The sequence below is a fragment of the Rhinolophus sinicus genome, chromosome 3 (assembly GCF_057876585.1).
Source record: "Rhinolophus sinicus isolate RSI-liver-muscle chromosome 3, RSI-T2T, whole genome shotgun sequence".
Taxonomy (NCBI): Eukaryota; Metazoa; Chordata; class Mammalia; order Chiroptera; family Rhinolophidae; genus Rhinolophus; species Rhinolophus sinicus.
Window position 1 is genome coordinate 122,784,512 of NC_142503.1, and position 26,382 is coordinate 122,810,893.

General features: G+C 34.4%; 1 protein-coding gene across 3 annotated transcripts in view; it reads left to right on the forward strand.

Moving 5' to 3' along the window:
* The window catches only part of PRKD1 (protein kinase D1), a 297,817-nt gene that overhangs the window by 204,364 nt on the left and 67,071 nt on the right, over window positions 1-26,382 (forward strand). For 2 of the 3 annotated variants that reach the window (XM_019746850.3, XM_088796919.1), the window contains exons 3-5: window positions 13,088-13,219; window positions 14,054-14,214; window positions 21,828-21,851. In XM_019746850.3, the coding sequence (XP_019602409.2) occupies window positions 13,088-13,219; window positions 14,054-14,214; window positions 21,828-21,851 (317 nt within the window). The remainder of the gene's footprint in view (window positions 1-13,087; window positions 13,220-14,053; window positions 14,215-21,827; window positions 21,852-26,382) is intronic. The other variant, XM_074328119.2, reaches the window with a different exon arrangement.

Consider the following 26,382-nt stretch of genomic DNA (forward strand, 5'->3'; position numbering starts at 1 on the left):
TCACCCCCCCTCCCACCCCCCCCACTACCCCCCCTTCCCACCCCCGGCCCCGCTTGACTATCTCAGTTTTCTCACTTGAGCCTTGCACTTAGCAGATCCAAAATTGAACTCAGGAATTGCTCCGATTGATGTAGAAGGAAATGAAAAATATAGAGAACATTCACTATGAAAGAGACTATTTGCCTCCCAATATCCATCCTCTCCTCCCGTAGTGATACAGACCCCCATTTTGGGGGTAAACGTTTTCTGCAGGATTCCATGCAGCTCGTGACTTCTAACGAGTATGTGGGTAAAGGAAGGTGGACTGTCCTTTTCTCTATCCTATTGCTTAGAATTGATGGCAATTTTGGAGCTGAAGGAAATCAAACTGAGGAGCTATCTGAATGGGCAGCTGGAAGGAACATAGGTCCACAGAGTAGCCATAGCTACAGAGCTGCCTGCCTCTTCATGTTAGAATGTAACACATTTCTGTCACATTTATGCACTGTTATTTTGGGTTTCTTGGAAATAAGTGTATAACCCTAACCGCATCCTAAGGCTTATATTATGATAACATTGAGGACATTGAAAAATTGAATAAATGAAAAGTGATACAAAATAATAATAGTGACATCATCCCACTAATGTTTGATTAACGTATTACCTGGCAAATAGAGTAAATACTAAATAAGTATTTATCTCAGTAGCAGTAAACACTTTTTGAATAAATGAATGCTCCTTTAGGAAAGATAGAGATAAGGCATTCATTTACCATATATCTACTGACTACCTGAAATGCTAGGCAGTATGCTCTATTCAGCAGAATAAAAATGAAACAAAATAAAACAAAGCAAAAATGGAATTAAGATCTAGTACCTCAGCATAGTACTTTTCATTCGTGATTTGCAAATGATGATTAGAAAGCTGGGATAAACTTGCAATTTAGAAACAGCATTTAAAAATTATTATCTGTGAAAGCTAAACAAAAAATTAAGTCACATTGTCCCAGTCCTGCAGTATTTTCAAATAACTTTAAAACAAATGAACTGCATAATTAATATGGACAGAATCAGCTAGCTAGGACAAGATTATTACAAATATCATAGTGTGTCAACAACTTTCAAGTGTGAAAAGAGAAAAATAAGAAAGTGTCCTAAATATTTGCAAAGATTTATTATGACAAGGTAATTATATGTCAGGTACTGGTCTAGATGCTTTTTATATATTTAATACTTCAGCAGTGAGGGATTTACTATTGTATATATCCCTCCCATTTTACTGATGTGGTAACTGAGACCTACAGACTTAAAGACATACCCTGGCTCAGACACCTAGTAAGTAGTAAGCCTGGGTTTCAAACCCAGTCACTCTTGCTCCAGAACTGTCAATTCCTAACCCATTACATTGTGTTAAACAACACAGTCCTTTCTGCCTCCATGTTGTGTATGTGCCCAGCATAAAGTAAACTCTGCCATTACATGGAATAATAATCAATCAAAGGGCAATACTCCTTTAGACTAGGAAAGGAGCTACTATCAGAGTTTCAAGGGGTGCATATAAAATTGAGAACTACTTCATTCCCCTCCCTCCCAATGCTGGAATATTTCAGAGAAGACACTATTATTCTGTGAGAATCACTTACCTACACAAAGCATAACAGGAGACATCAAATTCATATAAAAATTTTATGTCTATCCCCTTTTACACATTTGTTCCTATGTTATTCATCCTTTATTATCCTAAACTCACTAGATAATTTATTCAGAAATTCTCCTGTTAAAATTAGCCCCTTGTTGTTTTTTATAATGACATTGTAATTTGTGATTTAAAGAGGAAGAGGGAATGAAATTAAAATAAATGCTAAAATTAGGTATGACTTTAAACGTACTGTGTGAGATTCAGATGTATATTAAATGGGTAAATGAACAAAGTCAAACAATTCACTTGCCATCCACATGCATAGCATTTTGATGATCAATATACGAATGTTGTACAAAATTAATTCAAGTCTGTCCAAACATAGTTCATTTTAAATTAAAAATCATAATCTACAGTTACTTGTGATGTTTTCTACAAACTGTTTGGTAATGATGATTTGGTCTTCCAAAATATTTCCTTGAGTAGAACCAAGTTTGTGATTTCAGTTATCAACATGCAATGTGATATAAGATCCTTAAACAAATATGGATAACCTTGTATATGAGTGAGTTAGGTCCCAAAAGGCCTTATAAGTTAAATATTTAGGGTTCAGAATGATTTTGTGATTGAAAGAATCACATACGTGGCGATAATGATCCCAAGCTAGTTTTGCAAGGCCCACTGAATCTGCAATGAACTAGGTTTCATGTACTTATGTATTTGCCATCCAGATAGCTTCTTTGGTCAACGGTCTTTTCAAATCTTTTAGCATTTTTTTAATTGATACTTTTCTTAATATTGTTCAGAGGGTTTAATATGTTCTAGATACAAATCCTTTATCAGAAATGTAGTTTACACATATTTTCTCCCAGACTGTAGCTTTTTCTCTTCATTTTTTAAACAGATCTTTCAAAGACCACAAGTTTTTACTTTCAATAAAGTCTATCAGTTTTTAAAATGTGTTGTATTTGTGGTGTTGTACCTAGGAAATCTTTGCTTAAACCAAAGTCATAAACATTTTCTGTGAGGTTTTCTTCTAGAAGACTTATAGTTTAGGTTTTATATTAAGTCTAAGATCGATATTGAGTTAATTTTGGTAAATGGCACAAAACCATAACATTTTTATAATCTATATATACATACTCGTATTTGAAAAAACTATCTACCAGTTTTGTGCACTACTACAGTGTAGTGCCAAGTATGATTCTGTTATTTTAAAGTGTTTTCTCATTGAAATGAATGTGAAACTGTTTTTTTAGTAGTAATTCTACCGATCTTTCAACGATGAAGGAAATGAGGTACAGAGAGATCCTGAGGCTTGTGTGTGACAGGTGGAAACAGCAACGTAGCTACTTCGTCTCACTCTAAAAATTATATGCTATCCACTGTTGTGAAAAAGAAGTTGTTTTCAACAACAGTGTGCTCATGTTATGAATGACCCGTACAGGTCACAGATAAACATTTATTTCCACTTCTACCTCCCCCCTGAAGCCTGGGGCTCTGGACCCTAGATTCCTACGGCCCTCATCTCAGCATGACCCAATGCCCTGGTGAATGGATAAACTGATGGCTCCCTGAAAGGATTCAACTGGTGAATTGGTAAGCCTACTGTGGCATCTCAACCAAATGGAACACGACTCAACAGTAAAAGAGCTCAGCATAAACTCAGATTTTCAATTAATACAGCTCTTTTAATCTGATGAACCAGAGTAAACCAATGAGTCTGTCAGCCTGATTCTTCAAAAGACTACAGGGAGTCCCTCAGCAGCCTGTTCCCTTCTCTGAGTGCCCTGAGCAGCAGCCAGAACAATTCCTGCACACAGCAGATGCCCGGTCAGCAGGCACTGAGTTGAACTTGGCCATCATTGAACTGTTACTTCTCTGGAGTGGGAATACCCAGCACGTTTCACAGCTTTTATGGGTTTTGTTGTTTATGAATCAAGAGTAAACATCTGCATTTATGAAAAGTACGGTGACACTTAAACTTGAAGCAAAGCACATAGGACCTCGACCTGGTGTCTCTATGTGCAAATGTATTTGACAACAGTGATGCTTTTTGTTGCCAGAAACCCCGCTGCGTATTAGAACATTTCAATATATAATGTACCTCACCTTTATCTCCCACCCTTACCTAAGTAGTCTAAAGGGCAATTTGTATGCTGGTGTTCCTCATGTAAATAAGGTCATTATCCTCTTAAAGGTATAAAGTCTCCTGTGTGCAATGGAGCTTTCTAAGAAACAGACTTGACCTTTCTCTCCCTCTATTCAGAGTACCTGCAGTGCTTGCACTCATTAGCTGGAATTTGACTCCATGACATTTTTACTTAATTTTCTTTTTCCTCTATGTTGGACACATGGGGCAACCATTTATGTTCTTTCTTGACCTGAGGTGCTCTCTAATCTCTTTCCAGCTGTGGCATTTGTCATTCAGTCACATCAGGATATGGTGACTCTTCTTTCCCCCACAGCAATTGCTAACTGTTAATTGATTCATTTCAGAGAAGGAACCAGACACAGTCCCGTGGACTTAGGTCCATTTAATTAGTGTTAACCAGAACAGTGAATAGAAAAGCAATTTCCTCTGGAGTGGAAACACATTCTTTATTAGGTAACAGTGAGAGCAAATAATAATAGTTTCTAATGCATTTAGTTTTTTAAGTGCTGTGAATTGATAATAGAATTAAAAACAGTGTCTTCCTCTGTTAACACTGATGATGATTACAAAAATAATGATAAACAGTATTAATAATAACTGAGATTCAAACTCAGGTCTTTCTGATTACAAAGCCCATACTGTTAAATCATTATGCTAAGAAATTTTTGTGATAACTGCCACCAGCCTGCGAAGAACTGTGCTAATCACTTTGTGTTCTCCTGTCAGCCCAAGGAAGTGAGTCACTTGGCCAGTTTAATAGAGAGGGACCCTGAGTTTCAGGGAGGTGATGTGACTTTCCCAAGGTCACCCATTGACCAGGATTAGAACTCAGGTATGCTCTGGCACAGCGTCCGTGCTTTTCATCACTACCCACACCACACAGCCTTTAGAGAAATAAAGAACCAGCGAGGACATCTCTAGAAAGCATTGCTAGAAACTTCTTATAATGTGATCCAAATTATGATTCTGTTGGGTTTTGCTTTTGAACTTGAAATACTGTATTTACAGATTATTAGGACTTAATAAAATGTAGAACCTTCGGCAAATAATGTGTGTTTTAAAGGCATTGGTTTATTTATTCAACCAGGGACATTAATAGATCACTTAATATGTGCGTAAAAACTCAGAGACGTTATTATCTCTGTTCTCCAGCAATCTGTTAATGTCAGGTGTGAACAGATTAAGGGGTGGCAATATAAAGTGATACGTTTTACGACACAAGTGTGCCCAGGAGCCTGTGAGAACAGAGAAGAGGGTAGTCGGCATCATGTGGGGCAGGCAGATCACAGAAGGCTTCCCAGAGCAGGCGGTATTGAGCTGAGCTGAGGGATGGATATGAATAAGCCAAAGAACAGGGACGTGTGCATCAGCAGTGGCTGGAATAAAAATGTATGTTGAGGGGAGTATTCTTGGCTGACTTCTCAGTATGGAGATGGATGGAATAAAATAACCATTTCCTAGCTCTCTTTAATTATATAGAGTTCCATTTTTGCAACTCTTTCATCGTCCTGGCAAGAGGCATCGCAGCTTCTACAGCAGATGTTCTGCAGCAGCCTTAGAGCTCAGCTGCCTGGGTGGGAAACAAAGGATGACTCAGGTTTTAACTGTAACTCTGGGTTCAGGAACAGATAGATCCTAAGTGGCTTGGTGAGCAGGGTTTTAGCCTGCGCTGCCCTGCTGCTTACTTCTAGTTAAACTGAAAAATGAAGGAGAAGGATCTATTTCTTGCTGAACCTGAAGGAATCCATGTGAACTGTCGTAATTTTCATAGGACTTGTCACCTGCATGCCTGGTGACTAACAATTCATAGGGCTCTCTCCTTGAATGTTAGTAATTATATTCTAAATATCTGGAAGCATTCAACATAATTAGATTTCTGTGACCTCACTTATATAAATTGTTACAACTAACCCTATTATTAGTATGAAAAATAGACTATTATATGACTTTGGCAAGTCACCTAGTAGCGCCTGCTACCCGATCATGCTAATGCATCTTCCTTTTCCCCCCCAACTTTGGCTGTGTATTTTATTTATTTTTTAAAAATTTGTATTAAATTTATTGGGGTGACATCGGTTAGTAAAATTATGTAGGTTTCGAGTGTATAATTCTATAATACATCATCTGTATATTGTATTGTGTTCACCACCTAGAGTCAGTTCTCCTTCTATCGCCATATGTTTGACCCCCGTTACCCTTTTTTACCATTCCCCTGAGTCTTTCCCATTTGATTTCTTCCATCGCTTTGAAGATTTATGAACTCCCCTTACTTTCAAAAGTCATTTTTTCCTCCAGAGATTTGATAAGCATTCACTTCTGTTTCCCTCTAGTTTCTATGGTTTGGTATTTTATTTTAACTTTTTACTCTCAGGTATAAAATATAGGTGTGTGTGTGTGTGTGTGTGTGTGTGTGTGTGTGTGTGTGTGTGTGTGTGTTGTGTTTGTGTGTATGTGCGTGTGTATTTATATTAGTACAACATAGGAGGTAAGGTTCTAAATTTTACTTTCCCCCAAGTAGCTAATTGCCACTAATTGTTAATGATTTGTTAAATAATGTTTCCCTGATGATTTATGATATCTCTTCTATCATATTTTAACTTTATACAGAGTGTATTTCTGTGCTATCAATTCTACCCTATTGAACTTTCATGTGTCTTATACAACGAACATATATTGTAAAATATCATAGTTTTATAGAATGCTTTGGTATCAACTAGGGCTAAATTCTTCATTACTCTTCTTTTAATTTTTTTCCATTCTTATGAGGATATTTTTAATTTTTACAGAAGATCTTCAGATAATTCCATTAAGTCCAATAAGATTTTCTTAGAATATTATGGTAGATGTTTTCTTAAAAGTAAGTTTTTGAGCCCTCATGTGTAATTCATTTGGGCCTATTTTAAGTCTTTTGGTAATCTTTGTTCATCTAGCATTGACTTCACTTCCTTCTCCAGTATATTTGTTCTTCTTTTTTCTTTAGTTTGAAGACAGTCCACTTCTAGAAAAGATAGAAGCAAAACTATAATTTAGTAGTTCTGCTTTTATTATTTTGTCTGTTAACATTAAACTATATTTTTCCATGGTTCAGGCCTACCTCGGCTTCATTCTTTTCACATATAACACAGCTAAAAGGCCTTTAGTTCTGTTTCAGCATTTTAAAAGCTTTAGCTTCTTCTGTCTTTAGCCTCTCTGTGTGGTTCTCGATAGCCAAGGCACTTTGTCTTCACCAGGCCTCTGTGCTGCTGCTTCTATAGCTGATGCGTTCTTGGTCTGTAGGCGCTTCTCAAAGAGTGTCCTGGGCAGTTTCATCAGTTTCTCTAGATACCAACCCCTTTTCTTCCTATTTAGGGTAATTTGTTATCGTGCTATCAATCTGTCTTGTGAGACCTCTTTATTCCTCTTGGAGCCATATTTTTTTAAGAGTCCCTGGCCATGGACTTATAAAATACTTTCCCAGAACTTTCTGAACTGCCTAATCAACATATCTAAACACATTTTATGTGTGTTTTTTTTCTTTTCTCTTGGCTGCTATTATCTTGAAGATGATAATATTCACAGCCTCTGAAGTTCCTATCATTGTACCTCACTAACATTTTTCTGGTCAGATGTGAGTCAGAAATAGAAATCTCCCTGTTTCTTTTCCATCAGCCATCTAAAAGATGCTATCATAAATGTCTCAACAAGAATTTGTTGAATGTTCTTGTTGCTGAAGAGCTGTGTGGTCTTCCCAACTCTAGATGTCTGGAGGTATAACAAAATGTGAAATGGTGTGGTTTATTGGAATAATTGTACAAAGGGAGAATCTGGTACAAAAGGGGGCTTGTAGAGACTGGGACCATTGGAGAAGCAGAAAGAAACGGCCAGCCTCAGGGTGTAGGTATATATGTGTGTGAGGTGGCAGAGGGGAGTAGGCACATGCAGGCTTAATTTTACAAACACTGCCACACATCTGGCCACAATAGCGTAGAAATCGTCTGTTCTCATCTCTCAGTTATCTGCCCTATGGACAATTTGGAGTCACTCTTGATAACTGTCCCAACAGTGCACCAAAGATGATGAAGTGTCAAGAATGTGCAATCATTATAAAGAAATGTGTAGATAATCCTATAAATTAGCTATAATTAAAGAAAATCGGACTATATAAAAATGTTCCCTCTTTATCCCATTCTCTGCTTTTCAAAATACTCTTTATCCTTTCAAGAGTCTAATTGTCTCTCTTTGATGAAGCTTTCCCTGACAGACCCAGGCAGGCTCAGTCATCATTTCTTTTGTGCTTTCATCCCTACATTTTGTATTGATGAGCTAGGGGTCTGTCATTCTCATTTTGACTTTGGCCCCTCAACACAAAACACTGTTCATTTTTCTATGTCCAACATATACTATATTACCTAGTAGGTTTTAGCTTTACTAATAAACTATCACATAAATCAACAATGTTTGAAGGTATTCACACCACTTGGCCTACATGAGCTGATTTAAGAAAGAGGTGAACATATCTTAATTTTAAATGCTTGTTTTCAGAACTTTGACCACCAGATACAAGTTACAAAGGTTTGTTTGGGATTCAATATAAAAAAAACTTTCTAATAATTTTTGGTATTCACAAATGCAACAAATTGATTTGTGAGTAGTCATTATTCTACCAAACTTCAAGGAATAGAGGAAGATTTACATATTTCTATCATGTGTGTATGGATGAATGACAGAATGTTACATAGAGATGGACAGGCTGTTTCTTAGCCACAGAATACCTTAAAACTGATGAATATGTGTGTTTATATTGGGGGAGTGGTATCCAGAGGCTGTTTTCAATATTCCAAAGGCTAAGGGGAAAACAAATTTGTCACAACAAATATGTACAGCTTTTAAAAACTTCACAATATTTTGCTTTTGGTCAGACTTACCAATGGAGACACTGGTTATCATGGGGGCACAAGCTCCAATTGGCTTATAGTTCTGCATTGCCTTTGATTTTTTAAAAAATTTAAAAACCAGTTATTGTTACTAACTTCAATTTGTTTGAATGGGAAAAGATTTCAAGAAATTGAGTCTATACAAAACACATAGCAAAGGGATTTGTTTTAAATCAATTTCATTCTAGACATTATTTCATGACTCTTTTCTCCCCATTATTTTTTATATCTCATAATATGATGATGCGGTATATTGCATTGCAGTGTTTTGTTGTTGTTCTTGTTTTTTTTTTGGAATGTTTTTAAATTAAATTTATGGGGGTGACAATGGTTAGTAAAATTACTCTCATATGGTTTCAAGTGCACAATTCTGTTAATACTTCATCTATATACCACACTGTGTGCTCTCACCACCCAGTCAGTTCTCCTTCCATCACCATATATTTGACCCCTTTTATCCTCTTCTATCATTCCCCTTCCCCCTTACCCTCTGGTAACCACTAAACTGTTGTCTGTGTCTATGAGTTTTTGTTTTTTTAACCTTTTCAAGTGGTTCATAAAATAAAGATGCAATTTATTATCCACAGTGTTTCAATGGTGAGAGAAATATGATAATTAGATTCAGAGTAGCTGAGAGAGTTTTTATGGGAGAGGTGTCAGGACTGACTGAATCAAGATCCTATGTTACCTAGGATCTATGCAGCTCCTTAAATTCTCTGAGACTCAGTTTTCTCATCTGTAAAATGGGGATGATGATACTATCTACTTCGTAGATAGCTTGTGAAATATTGAATGATGTCATACTTGCAATGTGTTAAACTTTTCTTCTTATTATATCTGACCTAAATTAGTGATGCCAGAAGAGTTAATACTTCTACTAAATTGCCAAAATTACCAGTAAGAAAAAAATTACTGAAAATCTTAGATCTGACAATATTTTATCTTATTATGCAAATAATTTTGACCTCCAGAAATTATTTATTTTGCTTCAGAAGCCTCATTTCTTCTGTACTGCTAACCAAACACTTTATTCCATTTTGTGCAACCATTTATAATGAACCTTAAATGAACTACTGAATATCTTAGAGTTTCTGGCTCAATTACCTGTTTCAAATACTCAATGACTAAGGAAAGCATGTCATTTTCTCCTCTCCACACTGAAGTATAACAATAGACTGTGAATAGAGCAAATCAAAGAGACACACAAACTAGTATAAGGGGTCCATTGTGTTTAGTTTGTAGCCCTGTCATATGGTTTTAATTTACGTTGGCTGATTGATTATAACAGACTGACAGATAGCACATTGTTCCTTTCTCGGCATCTCTAGACACTTTAACATTCCTATTCTTATCTGTCCATTTTGATTCCAAAACTTAAGTGAAATGGAATTACAGCATTCACTTTGTTTTCCTGTGCTAAATGATGATCTCTGAAGTGCAATTTTGTGATTAGGCAAGATGGTATGCATATATTCAGCTAATGCTGTTTCCCCCAGGGTGCAGCACAGGTAAATTCATAGTGAGTGGATGTTGTGCTTTGATTTCAAATGGATGCAAAAGCTCACCACACTTGGTAGCTTTGTTTTTTTAATGTATTTAACTATTTTTAAATTAACAGGAGAATATTAAAATTGAACTTTAGAAAATGGCATTTAAACATAAGTCAAGGGTGCTAACTGCTTATGAATGTTAATCCCTTCTGAAAAGTGAATAACAAACTTACCTGACAAAAACTGGCGGAGGTGGTCATTGAAAATCTTCAGTTTAATTATTTATATTCTTCCTGCTTAATTAACAAAAAATATCTGAATGCCTCTTGGTGTTAGTTTTGTCAAATTCTAATGTTCCTTATTTTGAAAACTGTTTAATTAATTGCTGTCATATTATTAGTATTGTTGTTTGGTGCTGAAAGGTGACATTTGAGAGAAGGGAGTGGAGAAGCCAGGAATTAATGATTGGCACAAAGTGTTTCATTTAACTATTTTCTTTGATGTTTTAAAAACTAAATTTGTCCATGAGTATGACAGACCAACTTTAAAGAGGATTTAGCATTCCAAAAATAAGACACATTTTTGTCAAACCACAAAAGTAGATCATTCGTACCAAAACTGTACCTTTTTGCTGATTTACATAGAATAAACATTGACTATATATTGTGAATCTTGAAGTGACAAACATAACATGCAATTTCTCAAACTTAATCTAATTGAAATTATTTTCATTGGTAATATTAACACTAGAGTCAGGACTTGAGGTAGACAATGCTAGTGCATAGTTATTTTGCTACAGTTTTTTGATCAGCTCCTTCTTCCCACACTTACATCTCAGCGTTTCATTCAGTATTGTTAGAGCTTAATAAATCTTAGTTATTCTTGTTATTTTCATTATCTTTCCAACTGAATAAAAACCATAACTTTAATGAGTTGATAGATTATTTCAATAATAGAGAACATTAATTTGGAGCAAAGTACATTTACTCAAGATTCAAGGAAAAACCAATCCATTAACATTTTTAGTCTTCTGTTATGGTCCAGTTCTATGTTTTGTGACCAACTAATAATATTCTTTCTGGTAGAATGGATTCACTTTACTGTATGTTCTATTATCATTTACCCTGATGGATGTGATACCCTCAAAATTCTCCTCATAATTTTGGACACCTATGTAACAGAGATGAATCGCCTCTGTTTTTATCCTTTACTCTGTCACACCTTGCAGACTTGAGTTAACAAGATTAAGTATTCACAAGTACATTGAATGAGTGATTTGTTAGCCCATAGTCTGCTATCCAGGTACCAACAGGGAAACTGCAAATGTTTATTCCCCGCACCATAGGGCTATTGAATCCAGCTCTTTGGACAGTTAGGGAAGGTATGATGCAACACTGATAATGATGAATAAGACAGTGTACCGAGGGCTAAAACACCTGTGGGTCAGGTCCTAATTCTGTTTAGTATCTGTGTAACTTAGGCCAAATTGTGTAGCTTCTTTGAAGCTTAGAAGTTATTTCATAATTGCTTTGGGTTTTTTTGTTTGTTTTTGTCTGTCCTTCCTGCTGATCTGGTGGGCCCTGTGAAGATGTCTTACTTATCTTTACATCGTTATCCCCAGCATCGTGTCATTGGCAGCTTTAAAGCTGCTTAACAAATGTGTGTTTAAAAAGGAAGGCAAGGAGAAGTCAGGAGCAAGAGAGAGGAAGGCAGAATAGAAGGATATATTGAAGGCCTAAACTTGCCCCCAGAGTTTCTTTGAATAAAACCTTATGAAATCAGGGGCACATGGTTTTTCCCAAGCATTAATGGAAGTTTAAACTTCAAGGGCCTGGAGAAGTTGCCATCAGTCAGACCTTCCCTTTTTATGTACGAGAAACTGAAGGTCATGATGGTTAAGTTGGGTGTCACTCAGGGCAAAGCTTCATCCGACTCTTCTCACCCCCAGGGCCACACTTTCTACACTAGACCCAGCAGCCTCTGCATCCGGCTATGTGTGCAAGTGGGTCTAAAAGATATATCCCTACTCATTAGAATTTTGGGAAAAGGGATGGTCCTTCATTTTCAATTCTTCATACCTTTTTATTTCTTGATTTGAACAACAAGAAACACAGAGCCACTTTTATAACAATAAAAAGCACCAAGTAGAAAAGTGTAATTAAAAAATAACAATTTCAATATTCTGCACAAGTACCATATAGAATAAGTAACAATAAGCAATAACAAAAACATACCCCATACCATGGCTATCATTTACTAAAGTATATTTCTCAAAGAATGGACTGGAATTCAGCAGCATGTGTATTATAATAAATTCCTCTGTTTGACATATTGGTGAAGAGGCTGCTTGGTTATTTTTAGGTCAGGATTTAAATGCTTGGTTATATTGCTTAAGAGTTCAAACATCTCTATCTCCCCAAGAAGAGGCTACTCAGATTTCTTATCTTCCAGTTGTGCCCCGCCCTTCTAATGTATCTCTTCATGGTCATATTCAGGTGCACCATCGTCTCATCTGTCTAAATTCATCAATTTTTTTCTTTGGATTAGTGTTACTGATACCTATCGGGTTCATTTAAGGAAAAGAAAAAGCGAATATTTTTAAGTAACATCAGGCATTTGTAAATCGAGTTATCTTTTCACTCATGCCTTCTTCCAGCATTTTGGCTACTTTCACAGTGGCCTGACACTTTGGCAATCAGGAAGAGAACAGGGAGGGTTGCTATGGCACCACTTGTAAAGTTGTGGTTGGGAAGAATGGAGTCTCATGGGTAAAAGTCAAGTAGGTGTTGCATTTTATCTTTCCTGATTTTGACTAGAGAGTTATATTCATATTTGCATATAATTATCTTGCATACTAATTATCTACAGATCAGGGTATTCATTCACCTTATTTTTTAACATTATTTTTACAGCTTCTGCCACCTTTGAAGACTTTCAGATTCGTCCCCACGCTCTTTTTGTTCATTCGTACAGAGCTCCAGCTTTCTGTGATCACTGTGGCGAAATGTTGTGGGGGCTGGTCCGTCAAGGACTTAAATGCGAAGGTAAAGTATTTCTTTCCCCAACCAAGCTGAATGCATGCTGGAGTTACCTACTTATGTTGTGCCCTCTACAATGCCGTCTTCTTTCCCCCAGTTGTCTTCCAGGGATCTGGGTGGTGCATAGATTCTGTTCATTACATTTCCTGATCTGGAAAACCCGATTCTCACATCTTTTCCCCTTAATCATGTGGATATATTTATTTCATGTTGACTATTTTGGCAACAGACTAAAAATAAAATTTGCATCTTAATCCCAATCTTGGAATAGTAGTCATTCAAGGAATGGTTGTTGAAATGAGCAGTTGAAAAGAGCACAGATTCAGGAGGTTAATCAAATTATCCAAGGTCACTCAGCTATTAAGTGGCAAACTCGAACTTGTACCCACATTTCTACACCAATATCATAGTTTGTTTCATCAGCCTCTGTGGAAAGAACTCCTTGAACTGTGGAGTTCAAATGTTGTGATGCATTGTGATTAATTTTCCCTTTGTGTCCACTCACATTAGAACTTAGGGTAGCTAAAAATGGCTCAGATCACCTCTTTGGAGTTTTGTTGCTACATCCTTCAAAGCCCTAGTCCGTTATATCAGAGGATATTTTTTAAAAATGATAATCACGGTCATTGCTGAGCTTGTCCAATGAAATCAAAATTGAAAACCCAGATTATTTCCAGGTTGGGAGAAAAAAATCAGAAAAGGCTCAAAAATTTGAATTTCCAAATGGTCCCAAGAGAAATGGAAGCAGTGCTATTTTTTAAAATGCAAAATATACAACTGACACTAGAATAGCTTCTAATTTGCAGTAGAACAAAAGTCATTTTTATTTTCTTCTTCCAGGATGTGGTCTGAATTACCATAAGAGGTGTGCATTTAAAATCCCCAACAATTGCAGTGGCGTGAGGCGGAGAAGACTCTCAAATGTGTCCCTCACTGGGCTCAGCACGGTCCGCACAGCATCTGCTGAGCTTTCCACCAGCGTCCCAGATGAGCCCCTTCTGGTAGGGCTTTCTGTTTATCCATTTCCCTGTTTGTATGAGAAATGTGGGACAATGCAGTAACCGTGTCAATCCAAGACAGTGCTCTGGAGGGAGGTCACAACCAGAGTGTTAATGACTGCTTCTTCAGGGCCTTCGGGGCTGTAGGTTGGTCAGTACTTCATCAAATATCCAACAGCTTTGAGTTTGCTTTTATCTGGGAGTTTAGTGCAGTTATAAAATATGTGAGGTTTCGTCGTGGTCATAGGGCCAGAGCAGAACAAACCAATGTGTGAATGTTGCGAAACATAGTTTGTCAAAATTTGGAAACTAGAGTGAAAAGATGTTTTTCTCTGAAGATTATTTAAGTACTTTGTGGCATAGCTGAATGTTTATTCTGGGAGAAAATTTGAAATTTGCTCTTAATGGAAATATGAAATTCTTTAATTGCTTGGCATTACTGGCATACATTCTGGTGTATTGTCAGAGTGGCACTATTGACAAATGCTGTGAGAAACATAGCAACTTAATACTTTAAATAGTTCCAGTACCCCTAAAATGTATATTTTATAGGCATAGCTTAACTCTTCTTCTTTAGGAAAATTAAATTTGGAATTTAATTTTACCAAAGTAAAAATTTTGGTAATTATGTCAATTATTTAAAATAAGAACATTTTTCTAAAATAAGATAATGGTGTGAGGCTTTAAATTTCCCATATTTACTCCCTCCCCCAATGGATATTACAAAGACTTTTTATAGTCTGGCTATTGTAAAAATCAATTAAAGAAAAAATTAAAAATTACAAAAACTTTTAGGTTAAATAAATCCTTCTTGGAGTGGAGAGGCACAATACTTTTTTAAGACACCTCTAAAAAGTGGTATTAATTAGTTCATAGCTTGAAAACTATTTTATTATAATCTATATATCACTTTAATTTGTTACAGCATAAGCCAGACATATAACTCAAATGAATGCTTGTTTTGATAAACAAGAAAATTTCATACTCTGTTTTTCCATGACTTTCTTTTGGGAGTTTCTTGTGTTTTCAGACCTTCAACAAGTGAACCTGTTTGGGGAAGGCAGGTACTAAATTCCACCAATCACTAGAAAAATATGTTGTATTTTGGTAACTATTCAGAATGTATGTATGTGATTATATATTATTCTGTGAAGTCGCACTAATTGGAATTAGTGATGTTTTTACTGAAAATGCTTAAATCAAAAGCTGTTTGTTTACTTTTCAATTAACTCTCGTGTCACCTTCCCAACTCTGAAGTTCCTTGATTTAGTTTGAATTTTTGTAAACAGTGATTTTACAAGTTACAGCAGTTACTCTTTCTTTTAAGGATAGTCACTGAGAGTTCTTTTAAGGATAGTCACCGTTTACAGGGTAGACATTTAAAGACAAGTTTAATAAACAAAGTTATAAATTAATTATGTATTATTATTAGTTTTACTAAGAAAGGTTTTTAAAAATTATTTATATCTCACAAAAAATATAAAGCTCTAAAGGCATTCATCATTAGAATACATTGGGATCTAGATAGTTAATGCTGAAGATTCTTCTTCTAAATCTATCTGAACTTTTTATACTATATACACATGTACATATAAACATATATACACCTGCATATTACACACCTCAAAACATCACATATATAATTTAGTTTTATAAGTACAAATTAAATTATATGTTTAAATTATGTGCTTGCAAATATGTATAAATATATAATTTATGTATAAATATAGTTTAGGTTACATAGCTATAGTCTTTAAAAAGGGTTTTGTGTTTTTTAAACCAAATTATTTAATTGCGTTATGTAACCAAATTAAATAATTATTTAATTATTTGAGTTACTTGATTAAAGCTGTATTTTATATTAAATATTTAATTCATTAATGCCTTAATGTTGAATGGAAAATTTTGTAGTAGAAGGCTGAAAAATGTATTTTAAAAATACATTTTTGAAAATCGGATTTTAACCATGTCTGTCAAGAAAACTTGTAAAATTGTGATCAAATCAGATATTTATGAAGTGAGAAAATATTGAGGCCATAAAATACTTTAAAAAATATTATCATAGACTTTCATAACCTTATATGAAATGCCCTGCAGGTAACCTCTAAATGAGAAATGCCTTTGGGAATAATGTTTGTGACACTGACACATTGTCTCTCAAAATTGTTTTCCATGCATCAAAACCCTTTGTGCCCTCGTGGGGTGCCTATGTGTCTATTTTTTATCCAATTCTCAAGAAAATAAAAAACATGGAGCTCTTGAGGAGGGCACATACTTCCCAGTTGCCCTGAGTCGTGTAGAGCAAAACCACCCTGCTTACCCAGGCATGCTTAGAGTACAACAAATATGTCTCCTTTCATCCCTGGGCAAGACATAAAAGGCCAGTAACTATAGTTTAAAATTTGTAGTGAATGACTAGTCACAGGGAATATTATGTCAATAATAGTGAAACCTTTTAGTTCTATATACAATAAACAATATTTTCCATTTCTGAAAAGGGTAATGGCATTGTTTATTAATACCACTAGATCAGCCATGTTGGAAGTCTACCATGGTAAGTGTATAGATTTTTCTCTCAAACGTAAGAAAATGATTTTTCTCTTCCATACTTGATTACCTATTTTGACTACAAAATCACCATTTTCACATACAGATTAAGACATTAGTAATTCCATTAGTTTAGCCATTTTCACACGTAAATTGAATTTCAGATTTCTATAGTGCTGCTAAGATAGAAAAAAAAAAAAAGGATCACAGCATAGATCATATGACAAGTTTTATCTGTCATCAACTTTGGCAGTAAACTGTATTTATTATACCAACCATAAAGCAATTTGTCTTTTAAGAAAATCCAAAATGTTTATTGCAAATGACTATGTGGGGGTATATATCTTTTTGTAAATCATCATTAGAAAGAAACAAGAAAAACTCAGTAGATCTTTAAGTCAGACTCACTAGTACATTGTATGATTCCATATCTATACATATCAAGATTATATCAGTTTTATAGACTTTTAGACAATTGCAGAAGAGAAGTCAGGATTAAATGATCCCACAGATTTCTCTGTGCTTTACTCATCTTTTTATCTTTATTTATAAATGTTCTTGTGGTATTTGGGAAAAGTTAAAGCCATTTCAAACCATAATATGTAAGACTTAGTCTTAGACAAAAAAGTTGGTATCTGTTCCAGAACTTTTGCTTCTAGCTGTGGAGAAGCTCGTATCAGATCAACTCTCCTGCAAGGGACAGTTATAAAAGTTGAATAAAATAGAACAGAACAGTATAAAACAACATTTGAAAGTACCCAAGAGCACCCAAGGCAATCAGGATTTCAGGGATCAATGTCTCAGAAAGAAGGAAATCACAGAGAAGTCAATGCACAGAACAGCTCCTACAACAAAAGTATTGGGCTGAATGTGTCAAAGCTGGAGAATTTCTATACGTTTCACAAAGTCGCAGTTAAGACAGTGTGGTATTACCCCAAAACAGAAAAATAAACCAATGAAATAGGACAGAGAGAGTCCAGAAACTATGTGGTTATACAGGCCAATTGAATTATGACAGGGATATTCCCATTGTGAGAATAGGATGGTCTTTTCAACAAATATTTCTGGAACCAATAGAAAAATATCCAGAAGAATTTGGAATAGGAAAAGTTTTTCTTAAAGAGGACTCAAATCACTGGTGACAAGGGAAAAAAACTGATAAATTAGACATTATTAAAATTAGGAAATTAGTTTAATCAAAATATATCATGAAAAGAATAGAACAGCAAGTCACAGAATGGGAGGAGATATTTTTACTGTATATATCCTATAAAAGACTCATCTAGAATGTATAAAGAACATCTACAAAAAAGGTTAGAAGACAGACATACTGCATAGGCAAAATACTTGAACACTTTGTAAAAAGAAATAGACAATAAACAGGAAAATATACATTACATCGTTAGCTATCTAGGAGTCTAAAGTTAAATCTATAGTGAGATATCTCTACACCAGAATGTCTAACACTGGGAAAAAAACAAACTGAAAATAACAAGTAATAAATATTTTTTATTTAAATATTCACTGTATTTTGTGATCACACCTTGTATGTGTGATGTCAGATGGGTTCTAGATTTCTTAGGATGATCAGTTTGTAAGTTACATAAATGTCATCACTAGGTATGTTGTATATATAGAACTAATACAATATTATATAACAATTGGAATTGAAAAATAATATATATATTATTTAAATATATATATTTAAATACATATTTTTTAAAAAAAGAAACAAAGTGGTTGTACCATTTTGCATTCCCGCCAGCAATGAATAAGAGTTCCTGTTGCATTTGCTGTTGTCAGTTTTCTGAATTTTGGTTATTCTTTGTAGCGGTCTGTCATTAATGTTTTAATTTGCATTTCCATCATGCCATAAAATGTGGTGTGTCTTTTTATGTATTTATTTGCTATCTGTTTGTCTTCTTTAATGAGGTTTCTGTTAAGGTTATTGGCATATTTGTAAATTGGGTTTGTTTTCTCATTGTTGAGTTTTAAGAACTCTTTATATATTATGGCTAACAATCCCTTATCAAATGTGTCTTTTGCAAATGATTTCTTCCAGTATGTAGCTTGTCTTCTAAATGTTCTTGACATTGTCTTTTGAAGAGCAGAAGTGTTTAGTTTTAATGAAGTCCAGCATATCAGTTTTTTCTTTCTTGACTGTGTCTTTGGTTTTGTATCTAAAAAAGCATTATCGCATACAAGGTCATCTAAGTTTTCTCCTGTTATCTTCTAGGAATTTTGTAGTGCTGTGTTTTATATTTAGAATGAATTTTTGTGAAGTGTATAAATTCCATGTCTAGATTCTTTTTTTTTTTTTTTTTGCAAGTGATGTCCTGTTCCAGCACCATTTGTTGAAGAGACTATCTTTACTCCATTGTATTGCCCTGTTCCTTTGTCAAAGATCAGTTGGCTATATTTATAAAGATCTATTTGGATTTTTTTTTTATTCTGTTCCATTTATCTATTAGTCTATTCTTTCACCAGTACCACACTGTCTTGCTTATTATAGCTTTGTAAGTCTTGAAGTCAGGTAGTGTCAGTCCTCCAAATTTTTCTTCTCCTTCATTATTATTGTGATTATTCTGGTCTTTTGCCTCTCCATAAACTTTAGAGTCAGTTTGTTAATATCCATAAAATAATTTTCTGGGAGTTTGATTGGGATTGCATTGAATCTGTACTTCAACTTGGGAAGAATGGACATCTTGACAATATTGAGTCTTCCTATCCATGAACATGTCTCCATTATTTAGTTCTTCTTTGATTTCTTTCATCAGAGTTTTGTGTTTTCCTCATATAGATTTTGTGCATTTTTGGTTAGATTTATACCTAAGTATTTCATTGTTTAGTAGTATTAATGTGAATGGTATTGTTATAAGCATGTTTTTAACATCTTCGTTCATAATAGCTAAACGCTAGAAACAAATAAATAGCAAGTTATAAATTTATTAGGTTTTTTTCATCACAGGTTATGTGAGAAAAATATAAAATATTATATCAGAATAATTGATAATAAAATATAGTTCCAAGAATCCTATCAATCAATTAAAAGAATATTGAAATATAGAAATTACATTATTCAATAATAAAATATATAAATTCTTTGGGTGCTAAATGAAAAGTAATATGCCACAACATTCTAATGTACATAGTGTTCATTTGCAAAATGAACATTGCTTTCTAAAGTAGTTTTCACCACAGATGCAAAACAGTAATTCATATGACAAAAATTAAAACAAAACTACAGTATGATATTATGACCAACTACCAAAGGAATAGATGGCTCTCCTTTTCTTGGTGACCTGTAGACATCTTGGGTGATTCTAACTTGACAGCACAGTAGATACACAGAACTGTGTGTTTCTGAGAATTTTTTCTTCAAAATAACCATCCTCTAAAATATTCTATAAAAAAATATTTTCCTGGTCAGATAAGATTGGGAAATGTTTCTTGGTCCATTCAAGTATTACACATCACAATATTCATTAAGCATAATTATGGGTCTCAGAAGTCTTTCAACAATGAAATCAGTGTTCTTAAACTGACTCAAATATGGATTCTTTCTTATAAAACTTAGGACTGTCTTATGTGGGGGAAAAAAATGTACTTTGAGAAAGTAGAGGAGTAAGTGAATTAATACACATTGCATAGACCATCTTCAGATACCATGAACTGAGCAGCACTCAGCTGGAGTTGAATTCTGCTGAGAACGCAGAGTAAAGGTGTTCAGGACTACAAACTGGAGGAAATCATGAGCTTTGGATATCAGATGTGTTAATGACAAGGATATTTTATTTTGGAAATGAGAAACTTGATTGATTTCCTCTCCCAAAAGAGAAAGCTTTGCCACCTCTATGAAAATGTTCCATAAAAGAACATGCAGACACTGACATAATTTCTCATTAAAAGTCATGATTGAATCTGTTCAAATGAGTGGTTGTTGCCCCTGAATTCTGCACATGCTGCACGTTAATTCAGAAATATAACAGGTATTACTGGGTACCAATCCTGGTAGAACCTCAATCTAGATATACAGCATTTGCCAATGTCTATGACAAACTGGGTTAGCTGTAGGTTGCAAATTAGGGGTTCAGAGAACATATAATTGGATTTATTCAACATTGGCAATATCACTGATTTCAAAACACAGTCAGGCATTTTGTTAAAGAGTCAACTATACTTTAATTTTGGTTTGTTTTATAGTTAACAGAGCTGCCCAAACAAACTTGAAGGAATAGTGGTGAGAAAGAACATATTCAGTGTAAATTACCGGATACGTGTTGTCTACTTAACCAAGATGTTTCTTAAATTTTTTTCATTGATGCTCCTCTTAAAAAAATTCAGAATAACCTTTCCACTTTTGAATTGTATTTCAACCTTGAATAAAGTCTTTCAGAAAACAATGATATGAAGCTAAGATTTTAAAATAAGCAAAGAATGCAATGGAGGCATAGTTCTCTCATTAAAATTTTAACCCACTATTGGACTTTTCAGGTTTGTAAACCACTGACTGAAACTGATTATTCATCAGCGTATTCTTGCCTTTGGACAGATAACAACTGCCTTATGTTTGATTACATTGATGACCTTTTTCTTTCTTTTACCATTGAGAGGATGAACTATTGTGAAGAAAATCTAATCTTTCACTTAAAGGTCAAAAATGCTTCATTCCGACTCTAATTTATTTTCAACAAGGTGAAAGTGCTGTCTGTCATTACTGACACCATGACAAGTAGCTTCTTTTTTTTCTTTTCCTCTACCAGCTCTTAACTGTAAACTGATTTTTGCAGTCTTGACTTAGTGTCTATAGTACCATTTAAATGTGAAAAACTCGTTTCCAATTCAAATGTTTCTGTGGCCACAAAAATTGATTAGTGTAACATTTTGCTTTTCTTGAAAACAAATATATATATATATATATATATATATATATATATATATATATATATATATATATATATATAAAAACATTATTGAGTAACATGGATTGCTTTCCTGGAATAACACTGTTTTCTTGTCTCTTTCCTCCTTCTGTTCTGCTCCTTTGTTCTTACAACTTCATGTTTCAGTCTCCTCTGAGTCCTGGCTTTGAGGTAGGTATCAACTCCACCTGGTGCTAAGAATGTGCTTCATTATCTTTTGCAAACCAACATTATCATATTAGGTTGACCACAGACAATTATATGCATTGATTCTATGAGAAGAATCAGGTCAGAATTTAGTTCAGAGCATCATATGTCAAGTACATATGAAAAAATAAATGTAAAGAAAAAGCATTTAGCTCAGAATCCAATCTATTGAACTGTAAAACGTCCACCGGTTTTTGTTATTGTTGTCTTTTCTTGTTCTTGTTTAATTTTTCTCAGTCCTCAGTGAGACAAAGAGCAATGCAGGCAGTAGATGAATAGATTTCGATTTGTTAAATACAATTTTGCCTTCAGATACTTGAGTCCATGACATTGGTGTCTTTTCTATGAAACTGAGCAGACAGGTTGAGAATAGAACAGGACAGGCGACACTCACTTTAACCAGTAGCATGTTAACTGAAATGTACGCGTAGCGGACCTGAGTCCTTATGCCAGGCAACAGAACTGTACAAAGTGGAGGTCGCTATCTCAATATGCACAGGTTTGGGTTGACACAGTAAGGAATACAACAAGGACAGCCTGAAGGGGAATATAACTTTTTCAGGAAAGGAACGTTTAATCCTTAATGTATTACTGCGATCTAATTATTTGTAAAAGGATGGGATGCCAGTGGATTTTCCAAGGTCTCAACTCAAGAAGAACTTATATGAGGCTGTGGAAAAAAACACGAATTTCTTTCATAAAGGGTTTAATTATGTCCTCTCTCCAAAATGAGATTTTTATCTGTTTTAAGCAATTAATAACCTGAACACAGAGAAAAGGCATTTAGATCAAGCATCAAAGCAGAGTATTCAGCAGTGCTCTTCTTATGATAAACTTGTTTTGACCAATTGCCTTGTTAATGTTTGGTTTTTCTTATTTCTGTACCTCTTGCAAATTGAGAGTTGATGTATAGTTATTTTCTCTTGTGAGACTAAATTTCAAATATCATTTATCAGTGTTCATTTTAAGATGGTCTTGTCAAGGTAACTCTAACAAAGAAAGCTAATGAAAACATGACCAGAACACATTCTGGGTTAAATAAAATTGATAAGTCAAGATATCTTGATTTATAAGATGTAAAATGAAGTAATATGCTTCAATAATAGTAAATTCCTATGTTTAGGAAAGTCATCCTCGTTCAAAAGGTGTCCTACTTAGAAAAGTCCAGGGTGAAAGCTTGGTAATAAGTTTTGATATTCTTGTAAATTTAAATTTTGTAATTTACAGTACTTTCCAGACATAGTTTTAAATGTGAATTAGTATCTCTCCCTTCAAATTATCCTTTGAGAATAAAGCCAAAGAAGGATGGGACACATTTTTCACTTCCTTCTCCTATATTGCAATCAGGAGCAGATTGTGTAGGTCTCAAGAGCAGTCCGCTTATCTGTGGAAATTGTGCAACTTAAAGGCAGCAAGGTCTTCACTGGCTAGCGCCTAATGGAAATAAGATGTGTTTTCTGCATAAGCTATTGTTCTTAAGCTTGTTTATATCTAGTGTGTTTACAGGTAACAAATCTTTCTCTTTATAAACGCTTTGGAAGAAACTGATGCATAAAATTTGACGAATTTTTTCAGAGAAATATTTTAGTGACAGTTGTGTTTCAGAATTGTTATAGAAGCCTGGTCATGGCTCCACGTTCAGCATGTTTTGGTCAATGTACACTTTTAGGTTTGCAACTCTAAGATGCAAAAGTATAGAAACAGATCAATTCTTTGCCCTCACTGAGCTTGCATTAATGAACAATATGCAAACAAAAAACACCATAACATGCTGTCTTGGTCAAAGCTTTCTGGTATTACATCACAATTATATATATTAATTTACTTAATCTACTGATTAGTTTGTTTTCATATTTTGATTTTAAACAAGGAAATAAATATCTTTGTAGTTATTTTTTGCACATTTTTACAAGTATTAGTAACATTTGTTGAATGAATTAGGATATAACCATTTGTTGAACGTATTAGTAGGTTATCTTCTTAGAAGCCAACTGAACTAGAGAACATATACATTTTTCTTTTTGCAAAATGGTTCTTCAAAAAGTTGTAAAAGTTTCAGTTTATAAGTCCACTGAGTACAGTGTATGTGAGCTTCTGTTTCTTCATACAATTCCCAACTATATATTTTGTCAATATTTTTAAAGTTTTTTTCCCACTAATTTGATAGGAAAAAAATTTCTATGCCTATAAGTTATTTTCGTATTGGAGCATAAACAGCTTTTTAAATATTTATTGTCTATTTGTATTTCACCTGTGGCGAGTTGCCTATCTCTTCTTCTATTGAGTTGCTTATTTGTTACTTGGACTCTTTATGTGTTGTGACAGTATTCTTGTCTATTAACCTATGATAGAAGTATATTTTCAGTTTTTTGTGTGTTTTTGACATCTTTTCCCATACTAATATTTTAACATAAAGAAGAAATATTTTCACTCATTCTCTTACTATATATAAACTGTTGAAAATTAATCAAAGATTAAACATAATATTTTTATCAAGTTATTGAGGAGAATGATCTTTTCTTGAGGTAAAGGAGCTGAAGCCACGGTAGAAACTGAAACATATTTTAAAACACTGGTGTCCTTTGCAACCACAAGGTACAATCAGTGACTTTTTTTTTTTTTTTTTTAAAGTAAGTTAGGCCTTATGGAATTTTTAAAAAAATTTAGATCTTTACTGAAATTATTTTAAATGTCTTTAAGGAAGGGTTTGCTATTATAGCTTTGAGGTTAAGGGGTACTATGGAGAGTTTGGTTTTGGTGAAATTAAATGCTTCTAGCCAAGGTCTTTTTGGTAATTCTTAATATTCAGAGCCTTATTAGGAGATAAATTGCTCATTCTGAATGTTTTCCCTGTGTTTGACTGTTTTATAGTCTCGCTTTTTGCATCCTGTAGTTTTTATGAACGTTAGGCAATATTCAGTTTAATTTTTTATGTTAGGGTGCATATTTTCTAAATAATAATTTCCCATAAACTGCTATTATTTTCATAAAGATTACTGACTTTCATTTAATTAAGACAAGTATTTTACACAAACGAATGCTTGGCTGAATATTTTCCTAGAAAATCTCCCCCTTAAATGACTCATTCCATTACTGTTTTCGTTCATTTAAAAAAAAAAAAAAAATCAAGAAAAGAGAATACCAGTATTGCATTACCTATCTGTACCTGGCTATGATCCTGATATGCTTTATAATAGTCAAGGTAGATTATTTTCAAATGAACAAATGGAAGAAAAAAAGCTATTTTTAATCCTGAATGAAACTTGGATATTTCTGGCCAAATTAATATTTTCCGGGATATTTTCCAAAGTAGCAAAAGTCTATCTAGAGGTAGAGACTTTAATTGTTACTCTTGTGTTCTGGAGTTCCAGGAATCCTGGTGATTCATCTGAATTAAAAAGTCATTTTTCCATTTAAATATGCACCATGACATATGTTCTATTTGCCAGATATTGCAAGATTTCTTTTGATGATTGTGTAAACTAGTTCTCCTAATTCAGACCTGGGCAGTGTATACTTTCAGTAAAGAAAGACATCCAAGAATCCTTTACCCAGTGTTTCTCCACACCCTGAGAGTTAGGAGAGCATGTGCAGTGGCGGGTTTGTGGAAAAGGAGCCCTTCCATAAAATTAAGAGTGTGTGTTCTGCTTTCATGTGCTACTAATCAGCTGTTGCCTGATTTCATTCCATGTGTCAGGCTTATCCTACGTATGTTATTAATTCAGGCTCTGAACAAAAACTTGCAGATGTGCAATTCTAAATATGAACGCTGCAGGAGAGTTCCTCATGAATTGCACTGGGACATCATACCACTTACCGACACTTACAAACATATACATCTTACAAACAAATGGATGTTCAATGAAGACTCTGAAGGTCCGGCATTCCCCTCAGGAAAGGTATCATGGCTTCCATAACACCCCCCACAAGCCATGCCTTAAAACATTGTTTCTACCTTAAGATGCAAAACAGCGCTCCACAGCCCCCCTTTCCCCCTCTCCCATCCCGCCTCCCCTTGTTACCAGTAAGAGGCACTCCTGAATGGCCATCTGTATCCATCTAATGTCATGCCAGACCTGGCCAGATTTCAGTCCCTTCTCCTTTAATTCCTAACCAGTCATGACTACTGAGCTCTTAGCTGAATAATATGAAAAAAGATTGCTGATGTTCAGTTCAAAAGCTTATGTGTCTTCATGAATGCCCCTATCCTAAATCAATAAGGGAATGAATGATTGAATGAATGAATGAATGTAATAAAGGTTAATGTAGAAGAAATAATGAGGCATGTGGAAAGTGGAAGATTGGAATTGGTACTATAAATTAGACTTCTAGAAATGAGAGAAATAATCCAGCTTCTAAAATATTTGTCTGTGTTTCAGAAATATTTTGATATATTATTTTACTTGTTCCATTAGACATGGATTTATGATATTTGGTTCTTCTCTCTCTTCTCAAAAAGAGTAAAAGTGTTGCCATTTTGATGATAAATATAATG